This window comes from Triturus cristatus, chromosome 4_1 (genome assembly GCF_964204655.1).
Source record: "Triturus cristatus chromosome 4_1, aTriCri1.1, whole genome shotgun sequence".
Taxonomy (NCBI): domain Eukaryota; kingdom Metazoa; phylum Chordata; class Amphibia; order Caudata; family Salamandridae; genus Triturus; species Triturus cristatus.
Window position 1 is genome coordinate 1,145,503,196 of NC_140585.1, and position 16,130 is coordinate 1,145,519,325.

At 46.0% G+C, this 16,130-nt stretch overlaps 1 protein-coding gene across 4 annotated transcripts in view; it reads left to right on the plus strand.

Annotated features, from left to right (window-relative positions):
• The window catches only part of NIBAN3 (niban apoptosis regulator 3), a 119,540-nt gene that overhangs the window by 55,234 nt on the left and 48,176 nt on the right, over nt 1-16,130 (plus strand). For all 4 annotated transcript variants that reach the window (XM_085654275.1, XM_085654272.1, XM_085654273.1 and 1 more), the window contains exons 4-8: nt 1,765-1,879; nt 6,155-6,313; nt 7,356-7,471; nt 11,794-11,898; nt 14,299-14,461. In XM_085654275.1, the coding sequence (XP_085510401.1) occupies nt 1,765-1,879; nt 6,155-6,313; nt 7,356-7,471; nt 11,794-11,898; nt 14,299-14,461 (658 nt within the window). The remainder of the gene's footprint in view (nt 1-1,764; nt 1,880-6,154; nt 6,314-7,355; nt 7,472-11,793; nt 11,899-14,298; nt 14,462-16,130) is intronic.

A 16,130-nucleotide genomic window follows, 5' to 3' on the forward strand; every position in this document is an offset into this window, starting at 1 on the left:
TCACTCTCCTTTGATTGCTTCTTATTCATTGGCTTGCCTTACTGTCCTTGTGTTTGTCCCTCCCCTGGAGAGTAGCCTCTCTACCATCCTTTTTGATTTTGTCCTTTCACAACTCTGTACTGCAGGGAAACAGTTACACACTGGCTCTGACAGGAAGCTCTGTACTATTGGGAGAAAGCTACACACCCTATCAGAATCCAAGCTCTGAAGTAAAGGGACACAACTACACACTGTCTCCAACTTTAAGCTCTGCACTAAAGCGAAATAGTTTCACACTGACTCCGACTGTGAGCTCTGTACCATAGGGAAACATTTGCACACTGGGTCACGCGGCAAGCTCTACTCTAAAAGAAAGCGGCTACAAACTAGTTGTGACTGGACGCTCTACACTAAAGGGAAACAGTTGCACACTGGCTTTGAACTGGAACTTTGTACTACTGTGAAACAGTTTCAAACTAGCTCCAACTGCGGGCTCTATACTACTGTGAAAAAGTTGCACACTGGCTCTGTCTACGAGCTCTACACTAAAAGGCGACAACCACGCTTAGATTCTGGCTGTGAGCTCTGTAAGAAAGGGATCTGTCTACACAGTGACTCTGACTGCAGGGTCTGCTGTGAAGCGAAACAGCTACTCACCACTTCTGTGGGAAAACGTCCGTTAGGATGAAGCCGAAATCACGCTGGGCCTTCACAGTGCCGGCAATATAACGAATGCGTCTTTAGCACACATTCCTTCAGAACACAAGTTGTTACTACGACTTGTTTTTTTTGGGGGGGGGGGCATTGGTGGAATGGTGTTGGATTTAAAACCCAACATCTTCCCTACGCTTGCGCAGACTGGAGTTGGAATTGTAAATTAAACTATTCGAAAATCCAGTGCCCCCCTAAGGCAAGTCGTTTAAATGACTTGCGCGCTGAGTGAATGCGTGCTAAAGATGCCCTCATTCTTTTGACGGCGTTCCGAAGGCATGCACGCTAAACGCATGTGGAACAACATCATACATTGCTTCTGTCAGGTCTTTAGTACAGGAGGGAGCTACACCCCTGATCTGACTACAAGCTCTACACTAAACGAAAGCAGCTACACATAGGCACTGACGGTGAGCTCTACAGTTAAGGTAAACAGCTGTACACTGGCTCTTAATGCAAGTTCTGTACTAAATGGAAAAAGTTGCACACTGGCTTCATCTGTGAGCTCTGTTCTAAAGAGAAACAGCTACACAGTCACTCTGACTACAGGTTCTGTAGTGAAGGGAGACAGCTACACACTGGCTCTGACCTATGTACTATTTGGTAAGAGCTACATACTGGGTAAGACTGCGGCTCTACACTCACGGCAACAACTACACATTGACTTCTGACTGCAAGCTCTGTACTAAAAGGAAAAAGTTCAATATTAGACGCTGACTGTGAGCGCTGTACTAGACGAAGGAGCTAGGCGCTGTATCTGACTGTAGTGAAGAGAAACAGCTAGACATAGGCTCCAAATGCAAGCTGTTTCCATTGATTACCCTCAAGTTGTGTCCGAAGATGACACCTCTCCCAACCCCCCTTTATTCTCTCTCTCCTCTCCTACTTATTCTATTTCAATAAGTCTTTTTTCTCAGCTCTTCCTAATTCTCCTTTTGTTTATTGACCTTGCTTGAAAAGCTTGGATCTGCTTATCTTCTGCTTGAAATGCATCAAAGGTTACTTCAAGGATTTCCTGTCGAAAGGAAATCCCACAGCGATGCAGGGCTTTGATTGTGTGTTTTGTATCTACAGGTCCAGGGTAAATGTGGTCGCTCCAAAGCATGTGAGAGCCTCTCTGGGTACAAGCTGGCCACCACTCTCCAGGAGTATGCGCAGCTTGTGGGAGCCTTTTCTCGGGTCCTGATGGGTAAGAATACTTTAAGACCAGCTCATCATGGGGCGTGTTGGGGCCAACAGTTGGGTCCTCTTCTGTGAAGTCCCCAGCATATGAGGACAAAAGAGCAGATTGTCTGGCTGAACATAGTGACAGGAGAGAGCAGAAACCCCTTAGATTAGGTCATTAAATTAAGAGCCTGAATAGAAGGTTAAACCAAGCATTTGCAATGTAATAGGTCTCACATTTACGAGAGTTTGAGCTATTGGCATTGTAAATGCCAACAGCTTAAACTGTCGCAAATGCGAGACCTATTGCATTGCAAAACATTTTTTTTGTTGTCAAAGCCCCCATGCCGCACTTTCACACGTATGAAGTCCGCGCCACTCTCTTCAAAAAATCTGTGTCTAACAAAAGGTGCGTGGCCGCTATTAAAGTGAAACCGTGGCATGGGGACTTTTTAAAAAAACAATAAGCATCTGTTTGTCAACAAGATCAGTAATAACAGTGTCCTTCTACATCTAACACTAAATCAGGTTTGAGGCAGCCACTGTACCCACAATATCTCCAGATACAGAAGTCTGGCAGGACGAAAGCAGAGTCCTTCAGCAACCAGACAGTGGATCCACAAGAATTGTCTTGGCTTCCTGTTCTCTTCCCATTCATGTGCGCCACAAGCGTTATATGTGAACCCAGTGGACTTGCAAGCAGGATTTGAACTGTGGTGTCAAAAAGGATGAACACAGCTCCCAGCATGCATATTCTATGGGTTTTAGAGGAGTCCTACCTACCCATTCAGATAAGCTTATTGTTTGCGCATGGGAGGCATTTCTGACCTATCCACACTTATTCAGGGCTATTTACGGGCTGGAAGAAACTGGGTAGTCAATGCAAATTAGCTTCCAGGAACTTCAGGCAGGAAAAAGGTACATTTATTAAAGTTACTTTTCAAAAATATTTATTGCAAATCCAACATCACCCTTGAATTGGACTCTTAAAACCTATTAAAAACAGTGGTTTAATTGTTTTCTAGCTTGTCCCTTTCCTGAGATATAGTACTAATATTTAATATTGCTTCCCAGTGTTTCCCTATGGGCCGCCAGTTTTCCCACAGTGGAAATTTCTCTTGGGTCTTACCCGCTGTAAGAACATTACATTTCTACAGGTCAAACTTTAAAAAAAACTATGCACCCTGCCTTGCAGGCTACAAGGCCTACATAGGGATGACTTATTAATATTTAAAAGGGAGATTTTTACCTGTCAAAATGGTTTCTTTTGACTGGGTGAATTGCAGTTTTTACACTGATGTGGTCAAGCTATATTGCCAGACTTGAATCCACGGTTGCACTAAGACTGTAACAGATGGCACAATAGGTGCTGTGGTTCATTAGTGGCATTTAACTTCTGGGCCCTGGGTACATTTGTACCATATACTAGAGGCAAGTTAAATATGCCAATTATGAGTATTCCAATTTAACTATGTTTAAAGTGGGAAGCACACACACTTTACTAATGGTTAGAAGGGGTAAAGTACACAGAAAGGCCCATGGTGGCCACACAGAACAGGCAAATTCCCCACAGACGGTGCCTGTGATCAAGCAGTAAAACAAACAGGGCTCAAGAAAAAGCTGAAAAATATGCATAGCCCACCAGAGTGCAAGGGTGTCTGTGTGCAGGGGAGGATTGGTTATGTGTAGGAAGGTGTCCCTTCCTGCACATAAACAATACAAAAATGCCATTTTGTAACTTTCATGTGTGCTGCTTCATACAGCACACATGTAAGTTACAAAATGGCATTTTTTTTAAAGGTTTGTTTATGTACAGGAAGGGACACCTTCCTGTACATAAACAAACCATGGCATTTTGCTATTTCCATGTGTGCTGCACAAGGCAGCACACATGGAAAAAGCAAAAACTAGGAGAAATAATGCATTTCTCATAGTTTCGCCACCTTAAGACCAGGATTTTCCTGGTCTTAATTTTGAACAGAGTGCCTCCCATGTACGCCACCCTTGTACATAGGGGGCAGTGTCAAATACAATGGGTGTTGTGGTGGAACGCCCACCACAACATCCACTGCACGCCCCTTTCATGCTAACCATAGCGTGAAAGAGTGCTTTATGTACAAGGCAGCGTTAAGTCACGTTAAGTGGCTTAACGCTGCCTTGTTCATAAGGTGCAGCCCCTATCGCCACCACAACGTTCGTAAAAGTGACGTTGTGGTGGCAATAGGGACTTGTACATATGCCCCAAAGTGTCTGTGAGAGAACTGTAATACACACAGCCAGTGAGAAAGTCATAAAACTCACAGGCCTGAAGAGAAAGCCGAAAAACACACAGAGCCAGGGGAAAGCTATAGAACCACACAGAGCATAAGAGAACGAGTAAACGCATCGAGCCAAATAAAAAACTGCAAGGCCCATTTGCCTGTGAGAAAGTTAGTCAGAGCCCAAGAGACAACTGCTGTAAAACATGCATATGTCTTAAGAAAGCCATAAACCCACAGATCACTAGAGAAAGATGTAAAAGACAGAGTCCAGGGGAAAACTGTAACATACAAAGGAGCTTATTACTAGTGCCATTGATTTAGGAATGGTGATACCAGATGACTGGATTCTCAGATATCAGCCAGTATCCCCTACCTAAATCTAGTGATTACAAGTTATATCGCCAGAATGGGGAAATACATGCAGACCTGGGAATACTAGGTTCAAGTCTGCAATTTCCCCCCATTCTGAGGGAAATAACAGGCCCAAATCCACATGTTTATAGCATGCAGGGACATTTAAAAGGCCCTTTTAGATGGGTATGGGTGGGGCACATTAGGTGAGAGGGGGAGTGTTTGCTGCCCATTCAGTTGCCTGCGTCTGGTGTCTCCAGGCCAATAATTTTTGGGTCTGGAGTTTAAAGACCTGATAATTCCAAACCTGGCAACTCTGGGAAACTTAGAATGCCCCGAAGTGGTATTTCTCCCCCCCTCTTCCCAGGAATAACTATCCAGGCCAGTAGTAATGAGGGCCACAGATACATCCTGTGACAGGGCCATAATACAGTCAGGCCCAGATTTACTTAGACTTTGCGCTGTTGCAAAGTGATTCAAGGTGATGCAAAGCTGCGCAAAGCGAGACATTAATATTTACTTTCTATTGCAAAAGGTATTTTGTGTTGGAAAGGTGCCCTTTTCCTGATGGCAAAAAGCTATTTGTGTTGCTTTGCGCCTCTTTGCAGCAAGGAGTCATCACTGAGTTGTTACTTGGGCAGATCAGCAAAAACACACGTAGGTTTTGACGCAAAGGCAGACCTTCTAAAATGTCCAGAGTGGGCTCTGCATCACAAACCAATGCCTCCGTGAAGCAGACATTTACAAGGGGAAGTGTTTTCATGTCTCCATAAATACCCATGCATTCATTCTATGTGTGGTTAAGTGCACAGCACAGATCCAGTACATGGGATTCATGTTAGTTTGTCTAGGCATAAAAATGTATCCTCTAGACTAGGGTATGCGTCCAGTACAAATCCTAAGGCTGACAGCGCTCACGCACCTCTGCACCATAGAGCAAGGCTGTGAATCGCTCTACGCAGCCTGTTTGTGTGCTGTGGGTGGGGGGTGGAGGAGGGATCACACCATCAGCAGGCTGATCTTCGTAGACACAGATCTGTGCTGTGCTCACCCCATCGTGAAATGTAGCAGAGCACATTTGGTTGCTGCACTGCATTGTGTGAAAACTTATGAAATCTGCCCATAGTGCTCAAGAGACAGCTGTTAAAAACACATAGTTTATGAGGAGGCTGAAAAATGCAGGCCACGAGGCAAGCATACAAAACGTAAACAGTAATATCATAATAATAAAGAATAATTCCAGATTTGTAGAGCGCAACTTATCACCCTTAGGGGCATCCAGGTGCCGGGGGCCGTTGGGGAGATTGAGTGAGCTATTGCCCAGAGTCACATGATGCTGAGCTGAGCTGCCGCCGGGGATCGAACTACAAGTCTCGGGCTCTGGAGTCAGCCACTCTGGCCGCTGCGCCACACCTCTCCCCAGTACAGTACAGGAGGTGGTCAACCCTTGAGCTGAAGGGCAAGTAAAGTTGCCTGATACACATTCCCTTGGGAGATAGGTATATTATATAAGTTCAAAGAAAAGGCACTGGTGAGGCCTATCCGACTAGACACTAATAATCTTATTTAACAGTGCACCCAACACATAGGTGCCTGACACCGGGAGGAGTGTTCTCTGCACAGGGTGCTCCCTCAGTGCACTCAGACCCCAGGAATGTGTTGCTGTATTTACATTGTTTTTCTTTCAGTTGGGAGCTCTGCCGACCGGTGGCCTTTCCTCCCTACAGCCTTTCCTCTCTTCCTCTACCACCCCTTCTGCCGGCACTACTTCTTCTGTTGCAGCTCGGCGGAGTCACACCACGCCTGGAAGTGCGCCCTTCATGAAGGGATCCGCCATCACAACACAGGTACGTCAGCAGGGCGGAAACCAGGGCACCCAGGCTGAAAGCAAGAGTACCCTTCCCTGAAGGGTGTCTGACAGGACCCACCTCCATAGAGGCCTCGGGGGGACGGTGCGGGGGTCTCCATGACATCTCGTGTGTGCCCTCAGAGGGTCTCAGAGGGTAAGTCTCCACTAGGGCCACGACGGAGGGTGTGCGGGTGACCATGACAGGACTTATTGTGTGCATCCGATAGCGCCCACCGCCATATAGGCAGCAGAAAGAAGGGTGTGGGGAGGGGACTGTCAATGCCACTGATGTGTTTCCTGAATCAGGTATAATTGGGGCCATCTCCGCAGAGGCAGCACCTTGGAGTGGAGCCTTCTGAATGCCAATCATGCATCCTTGCTACCTACGCATAAACTTCCACGGATACCTTACCCCGGAAGTGTTTATGCACCTCTGACCAAGGTGCATTCTGTATCTATTCCATCCTTTTGTTGGCTGCACATGGGAGCCTATCTATTGTAGAGGCATGTCCCGTCCTTGTAATGTCAATGCACTGCCCTGCCATGCACATTCAATCCTGTAATTCTCTCAGATAGAACACCCATCCAGTTGCTTTCCACTTGCACTTTCGCTGCACACCAAGGGGCTTATTTACAAGCCCCTTGCACCGCCAGTGCGTCACTTTTAATACGGAAAAAAGTGACAGACCAGCGATGCAAGGGGCTTGTAAATAAGCCCCCAATTTTGTAGCTGGCTGTGCCTTTCCAAACTCTTGCTTCATCATCTCCACCTGTTGATGTGTGCGTTCATCCCACCTGCTTCTATGATGTGCATACCTTTTGTTGTTGCAGTCTAGACCCACCCAATTGTCTATGCAACCCCTAGTGCTGCCCTCATACCCATCCTGTGCCTCTCTATGTCAATGTTTTCCTGTTTATGCACACCCCAATCTTTGGTCTCTGTGCTCTCCCCATGTCGCTCTCCATGCATACCCAGCCCCTGATATCCATGAGACTTCACTGTTCCCTGCAAGTGACCTTCCGCCTCTGTTCTTCGTCAGCTCTGCAGAGAGGAGACTCATCCCACGTGGAGGCCTTCTTGGAGTCAGTGCGCTTCTTCCGGCAGGAGAAGGGACGCTACGGGGCATGGGACCACCTGCTGGGCACCGAACCAGAGGTTTGTGAGTCACCCTTTTTTTGTGCTGGGCTAGGCCGGAATCATTTGCCCCCCTTGGCCAGAGCCCAATGACGCAAATTCTTAACCTTTGGACTTCTGTGGACCCCTACTTAATTTTTACTGGAATCCAGGACCCCCACTGAATCATTTATTGGAATCGGAGGACCAGCACTGAATCATTATTGGAATCAGAGGACTGCCTGTGAGTCACTATTGGGTTCCTAGGACCCTGGCCTAAGCAATTTTGATGACATGAACCTCAGAGTAATACACACAATTATGGAAACACACATTCATCAAACAAAAACTCAAATAATGAAATATTTTTATTTAATTCATAAAGAAATGTAAATAAAATCATTATTTTAATTTAATGGGAAATTTGGAGCTTTTCTAAATTCAATTGAGTCCACTCCTCATCCATACTACATGTCAGGGCTCAGTCCGGGACCCTGGCATGTGTCAGGGACTCTGGCAAGGACTGGTGACAGGGAAGACAAAGTAGGCAGAATACTGGGTACCGAGCTGCCCAAGACCACAAAGCGAGTCAAAGGAGAAAGGGAATCCAAACAGGAAGCTCTGTATAAGAGAATAAGATGGCTAAGGTTCAGAAAGGGCTGGCACTCAAGAGGCAATTTAGCATTTTGAATAACCAACACCCAGGCTGGATGTGCAAGACATACATATAAAACAACATTAACAATAAAGGGATTGTGGGGTAAAGCACTTGTGAGCTCCACATGGTAAGACTGAAGCTCAGTAAGTTCCTCACCCACAATTCCTGTTACAGATACTGACTGCAAATACCCACATATAGGATACATGCAAAGGCAGGGTCTGTGGAGCTGATACCTATGGTGATGTTATAAACGTAACTCAAAGACAATACTCACAGTGAACAAGAAACATCACCTAGGTTATCAGCTGTACCCACCGGTCCTGGCCATCAAACAGGAACACCAAGGCAGTTACAGCAAGAGTGTAGAACTAAACACAAGCACCATAGACAAAGAGCAGGCAAGGAGGGGTGCTTAACAGGAAAGGAAGGAAACCACTGGGCACACCTGGCAGAAAGCAAGTAACAAACAAACAAGGAAACTAGAAGCAAGACAGTGGGAATAGAAAGACAGCAAACTAGGAGCTGGAACAAAGGAAATGGGAAGAAAGGCATGGACTGGAAACGGATATACAGAAGAGAGGCTACAAAGATATACTAGAATAGTGCTGGTTAGGGATTCAAGGGAACAAAGTAGCACTGCAGGCAATGCTAATTCATAAACAGTGAATTAGCTATAGCTCAGGAATCAAGGTAGCACCTAAGGCAGTGCTAGTTCAGGAACAAGGACAAACTATAGCTCAGAAACAGGAACAAGGAATGCCAGGGCTCAGGAGTCAAAGTAGCACTGCAGGCAGTGCTAATTCAGGAACAAGGAAAATAGCTACAGCTCAGGAACAAGGAATAGCCATAGCGCAGAAACTCTGGAAACAAGGATCGGTCTCACCAGTACACAGTTACAATGACCAACGCTGGACTGAAGGGAGCTGGGGCTTAAAAGAGCTCACAGTAATCATGTGCATTAGGTGTGAGCAGGCTAGCAGCAGCCAGCCACAGTTGAACTGAATTCCTCCACCCATCCTTGGCCTGCAGGGGTGGAGATGAAGCAGTGAGCAGGGGATTATAGGAAATGGAGTTTCCAGCATGAGCAGTCTGGCTTCCACAAAACCCGGCATGGATTGGGAAATGAATGTCAATTCCTAAACTGTGTCCAAATGGCTGAAAGGCAGGATATGCGTGCATGGGAGTGACTTGAAGCTTACTAGAACACTGGAAAGTCACACTATACAGCACCTTGGTTGTGGGCATGAGAGCGCAGGAAGCAAATTGTTTCAGTACATTCTTTTTGATTCATTTGCCCTGCTCCTACAAATAAATCTGAGGATAATGACTTATTTGTTTAGTCTCCAATTTCAGATTCCTTCACATTTACAAGACAATTTAAGATTTTCAGTTGTACATTTTGCTTCTTTATCTATTAGTATATTTTATTTTCTAAGCAGTTGCAGACTTCCAGAGTAGGTGTTGCGGACCCCCAAGGGTCTCTGGACCAGTGGATAAGAAACACTGTCTTAGAACACACTCCGTGGCTAATAGGCATGACCACTGGAATTATGCGGCAGGAGAGGGCCAAATTTTGTGGCAGGATTGATTAAATTATGCGGCATAAGGTGCCACATTTTGTAATAGTATTACTTCATTAGTTCTTCATTTGTAAACTTTGTAACACTGTCTGGGCATTGGTTGCACGTCATCAGTACCAGTTTAATATCCAAATAAGCATCAAAAAGGTGATCAGTCCAGCTGTGCAAAGGGCCTTCCACTGAGCAGCAGCATGTTGCTGTATTTTTAGTATAATTTTAACCATTCCAGTTAGAAACAAAAATGTTTTTGTTGAAATCTGCAGATTATGCAGCAGATGATGGATTATGTACAAATGTATAATTATGCAAAACTCGCCACTGTTGCAAAATCACATAATTAAAGTGGCCCTGCTAATAGGCCATGTTTATTTGTCACAGAGTTCTGATGAAGGGAAGTCAAGGATCTGGCACCATCTAGTGGACGGAATACTCAACATTATCAAGCACTCACTGCCAGTACAGAGATCTGTGCCTAAATCAGAGTCGGACTGGGAGCTGAAACCGGCCCTGACAAACTGCTCAGCCGGCCCCCCTTGGGGGGAAGGGTTTGATGCAGCCGAGTTGTTTGCTAAGGCCGGTTGGGGCCGATTGTGTTACAGGGGCTGATGTTGCCGGTCCCCAGTAACAAAAACAGCCCCCCAGGGGCCCAAAACCTGCCCCCACCATGGCGGCCCATCGGGGAAACGCTTGGTGTCCACAACGGCAAGTCCGGCTTTGGCCTAAATCCATCGTATTTTTGCTCACCACACTACCCCAGTTTGGACGCAGCCAAATGCAATTCAGTCTTCACCCTGCTCCCCATGGAAACAGTCCAGCCCAAACTGTCAGACTAGGTCCTCTCTGGACCAGAAACAAGCATCCTAGGACCGGTTTTGTAGTATCACCACTTATCAGCCAGGATAGCCTGAATCCAGTGGCATGGCGAGCACGGGACCCATGTCTGGGCATCCCCTTCCCACTTGGTGTGACAAATGCAAAAAGAACAATTGATGGAAGAAATGCTGAACAATGTCAAACAATCACCCCCAGCACAGAGAACTTGGCCTAAATCTATCGTTTTTTTTGCTTACCAGATCACTCCTGTTTGGGCCCAGCCATATGGGGAGCATGGTCAAGACTGATTTGCATATGGCTGGGTCCAAACTTGAATGGCGTGGTGAGCAAAAACACGATGGATTAAGCCCAGGCCTCTGCACTGGGTGGAGTGTTTGACATTGTTCAGCATTCCGTCCATCATTTGTTCTTTTTGTGTTACGTATCTCATCATTATTCAAAATGGCAGGCTTGCTTCACAAGTCTGAAACCCAATAAGGCTGATTCAGCTTTCGATCCTTCTATGGGTAGTAAATCCTGGGGTATATTTACATGCCCCTAGCGCCACCGAAGCATCACTTTTTTACGCTCTTGTGGTGCTGTGTGCTGATCTATATTTACAAGGCCACACAAAGCCACTTTGCGTGGCTTTACACGGCCTTGTAGATATGGCCCTCTTTCACACAGTACTCTGCGTCAAAGGGGTGTGTCATGGGTGTTGCTGTGGGTGTTCCCACGCAACACCCATGGCTTTTTGACACTGCCACAGATTTACAAGGCAGCGCCAAAAACTAACGCCTTTCCAAGGGAGGCATTAAAGTTGCACAACGAGGATAAATACTTTTATTTCTCCTTGATTATTTACTCTTTATATATGTGCCGTGTTCTGCAGCACACATAGAAGGAGCAAAACACTGTTAATGATTGTTTTTGTGCAGGAAGGTGCCCCACCCTGCACAAACACAATCATTCTGGCAACGCAGGCACTCTTGCACCATGATGCAAGGATGCCTGCATCGGCGCAGGGGAGAGCACAGGGGTGTGCCGTATTCTTGTAAATATGGCGAAATCCATGCATTTAAAAAATTAAGCAGCCCGGCACAGCAAAATTACTTACAGTGCTGGCTTGCACAATTTAATTGCAAATATGCCCCCAGTGCCATAAATTAGGGAATAGTTACGTCTGTTATTTATAGCAAAAGTACGCCAAGTAGTGGTATATAAAATGTTGTTATTACTACATGCCCTTCTTCCCGGGTTCCACACTTTATTGAAGTTCTTGTATGTTTTTTTTTATTTTGCGCTCACAGATCCTTGGTAACCTTGTGATGGAAGATTTGCTCCCTGTCCTGGAGTCAAGCGCTGCACCACTCCGAAGAGGGGCTGAATTACGGCAACAGAGTGCCTGGTTCCAGGTAGGTCCCTCAATCCTGAGCCTTCAACAGCTCCTCGCTAAGGCCCTCAATGCTCGCTCGCACTATTGACTTGGTATGTGTGCCCTAATACTTAAAGCACATGTTTCTCTGAGAGCACAGTTTTTATTTTTTCATTGCATTCCAGTACTTGTTCTGCATTCCTAACACTGACTTCTGGCATCGAAAGAAGCAGTTTATGTGACTGTGAAATCCGCATTTTCCAAATTAGCATGTCATGTTGAGATAGCCACTAATGTTCCTGCATGAAGTGCGTTCATGCTGGTTCCTGTAGAAAGTAAGCAGTGCTTCATTTGAGCTGGTGGTTTCAGGTGCTCAGCACGGACACTTATGACAGTCTGCCAGATGGTGGTGCTGTTTGTCTAATTTAGAGAGAAGAACAACAACAGTTGTTTATTAATTCAATATACATTAAAAATGACTAAAACCTGTTGCCAAAGCCATTCTTATAGCTTTGAGGGCTGGAACAGTCTGAACTGTGTGATAGTCAGTAGTTATGTTCTTACTGTAATTGACAGCACTGACAGAGGCAATGGGTGGTGCAAGTGGAAGTTGCCTCCTGACGAGGGCCCTGGCACTTATTATTTTACAAATTAAGCACTGGAAGCGAGGTCCTGTGGTAGCGACCCTAAGTTCTGTAGAAAGTGTTTCTACCCCTTGCTTCATTCTTGCGTCTCCCACAGGGACATGCGGGCGGTGTGGTCCCTGTAATGCCCTACTCAGAGCAAGCAGGGAGAGGGGGCCCTGGAGTTTCACATTCAGTCCCCCAGAAGCGATTCTCTGTGTATTTCTTGCTTTGGGAATATTACAGTGTCACTGTGAGTTGTAATTTGGAACCCTTGTTTGCTCTTAATTCGCACTGGAGGTGTACCGCTTGCCGTTTCTCTCAATTCCTGCTGTTTTTCCTCTGCTATTGTGACTTGTATTCAGTGTACTTTCTCTTTGTTCCTGCATGAGGTGTACTCATAACTGCTTCTCTCAGTTCCTTCAAGATGTTAACTCCCTGCTGTTTTCCTCGGTTACTGCAGAACGGGTGTCATGTACTCCATGTAGATCCTGCATGAGGTGTACTCCTTGCTGTTTCTCTGAATTCATGCAGGTGCTGCGCAAACTGCTGTTCCATTAAGTGCCTGCATGACATGTGGGCCCTGCTGTTTCTCCCAGTTCCTGGAGGACTGGGGGCATCTGCAGTTCCCCTCTGTTTCCAATACTTCCCCAGGTGTTGTACTCTCGGCTGTTTCTCTCAGTTCCTGCAGGAGGTGTACTCTCCTCTGTTTCCATCACTTCCTGCAGGTGTTGTACTCTCTGCTGTCTCCATCTCTTCCTCCAGGTGTTGTACTCTCTGCTGTTTCTCTCAGTTCCTGCAGGTGCTGAACTCTCTACTGATTCTCTCAGTTCCTGCAGGTGTTGAACTCTCTGCTATTTCTCTCAGTTTCTGCAGGTGGTGTACTCTCCTCTGTTTCCATCACTCTCTGCAGGTGTTGTACTCTCTGTTATTTCTCTCTGTTCCCTGAGTGCTGTTTCCCTCAGTTCCTACAGGAGGTGTACTCTCCTCTGTTTCCATCACTTCCTGCAGGTGTTGAACTCTCCGCTGTTTCCATCACTTCCTGCAGGTATTGAACTCTCTGCTGCTTCCATCACTTCCTGCAGGTGTTGAACTCTCCTCTGTTTCCATCACTTCCTGCATGCGTTGTACTCTCTTCTGTTTCTCTCAGTTCCTGCTGGTGTTGAACTCTCTGCTGTTTCTCTCAGTTCCTGCAGGTATTGAACTCTCTGCTGTTTCCATCACTTCCTGCAGGTGTTGAACTCTCCTCTGTTTCCATCACTTCCTGCATGCGTTGTACTCTCTTCTGTTTCTCTCAGTTCCTGCAGGTGCTGTAGTCTCTGCTGTTTCCATCACTTCCTGCAGGTGTAGAACTCTCTTCTGTTTCTCTCAGTTCCTGCAGGTGTTGAACTCTCTTCTGTTTCTCTCAGTTCCTGCAGGTGTTGTACTCTCTGCTGTTTCCATCACTTCCTGCAGGTGTTGAACTCTCCTCTGTTTCCATCACTTCCTGCATGCGTTGTACTCTCTTCTGTTTCTCTCAGTTCCTGCAGGTGCTGTAGTCTCTGCTGTTTCCATCACTTCCTGCAGGTGTTGAACTCTCCTCTGTTTCCATCACTTCCTGCATGCGTTGTACTCTCTTCTGTTTCTCTCAGTTCCTGCAGGTGCTGTAGTCTCTGCTGTTTCCATCACTTCCTGCAGGTGTTGAACTCTCCTCTGTTTCCATCACTTCCTGCATGCGTTGTACTCTCTTCTGTTTCTCTCAGTTCCTGCAGGTGCTGTAGTCTCTGCTGTTTCCATCACTTCCTGCAGGGGGTGTATTTCTCTGCTCTTTCTCTCAGTTCCTACAGGAGGTGTACTCCCTGATCCTCGCCCAAGTCTCTAAAGAGCTCGAGGTTTTTAAGGAGGAGAAAGAGACCCTGCACAGAACATTGGAGAAGAAAATCCGCCCAGATTTGGATCAGCTCTGGGCCCTGAAAGACCAAATATCAGAAAAACTGGAAGGTGATGTGAGTTTTTACTGATTTTGTAAGGGAGTCCTGTGGCTATGTACTGTTTTCATGTGACTAAAGCACTGGATTAAAAGCCTCAAATGGGGATCTGGAAAGTTTTTTATGGGTTGGTGCTTCTGGAAGCGATAGAGCTGGGGAGGAGTCAGTCACCTGTCAGGCTGATCCTTCCCTCCCCTGCCAGCCTTAACTTGTGTGAAATATGTGAGTATTGCTGTAGCGCCCCGGCCTCGTGTGAGTTCCTAACCACGGTCACATTTTAGTCACTACATACACATCTGTGATAAATATCACACTCAGTGGCAGATTTACTAAGACTTTACGCCGTATTCGGCACAAAATCTTTGTGTCCAATTTTCTTTCCAGAGTAAACTTGTTTAGCGCTGGAAATAGCATGAAAAGAATACAAATGCGCTGCTTTGCATTACTTAGCGCCAAGGGGGTGTACAATGGGTGGTGCATGGGCATTTTCATGCAGCCACCCAAGGTTTCTGACACTAAACCCAATTTACTAATTAAAGTAGACAAGTTTTAGCGTCAGAAAATAGCGCACCCTTCAACCAGGCGCCATGAAGGAGAAATGCTTTTTTCTCCTTTATATTCCGACTTTGCATGTGTGCTGCACTGTCCAGCATACACACAAACTGGGAAAATGCTTAAAATGAGTGTAAGCATAGTATTTTGTACTGAAAGGGTATCCTTTCAGTACAAAACCTAAGCTTAACTTACGGAGACACCCTTGCACTATGGGGCAAGGGTGTCTCCGTGACGTATGGCAGCTAATGTCAGCACCGGCGCTAGAGAGAGGGGGGGAGTGCCATATTTCAGTATGTGTGGTGCTCTCTCCTTCTCATGCATCGCAACGCAGCATTTGCGGCTGCTGCACCGTGCTGTGTGAGAAATTGGTAAATCTGTCCCTCAGTATGAAGAATACTGAGCGATCACTCCTACAAGAAGGCCAAAGACTTCCCTTCATCGGCGCTCCCAGCCATGAGCACTAAGAGTCTCTTTAAGAGCCTCTCTGATGCCTCTTTCACCACCTTTAGCCGCTGCTTGGGTCATCATCTAAGAAGCACTCGTATCTCCGACCAGCAGGTGTCGCTATACCACTTCTTCTGTGAGCACGAGCCATTAGGTGTCAGCATGAGACCCACAGTGCCAGCTCCAGAAGACCTATAATCCCTGTCACAGCCACCAGGTGGCGAAATAAGATTAGGGGGCCTGATTCACAAAGGCAAACTTAGAACAAAAGTCTAAGTTTAGACCTGAAGCCTAAGTTTAGACCTAAAATCTAAAGTTAGACTTTTGGTTTAAGTTTAGACCAAAAGTCTAACTTTATTACTACTAAAGCTAGACTTTTGGTCGAAGTTAGAATTTTGGTCTAAACTTAGACCAGAAGTCTAACTTTACTAGAAGTAAAGTTAGACTTTAGGTCTAAACTTAGACTTCAGGTCTAACCGTAGACTTTTGGTCTAAGTTTATCTTTGTGAATCAGGCTCTACATTCACAGCTTCAAACACGATATTACACTGTAGGGCAGTCTTCAGTGTAAACCTACACTCTAGGTACTGGTTAGCAGATCTACATCTACTGTCAGCGTAAAACGTGCATATTTTTAAATACACACAGTTGGCTATTGGGTATTTGGTGTATCAGTTTCCTTC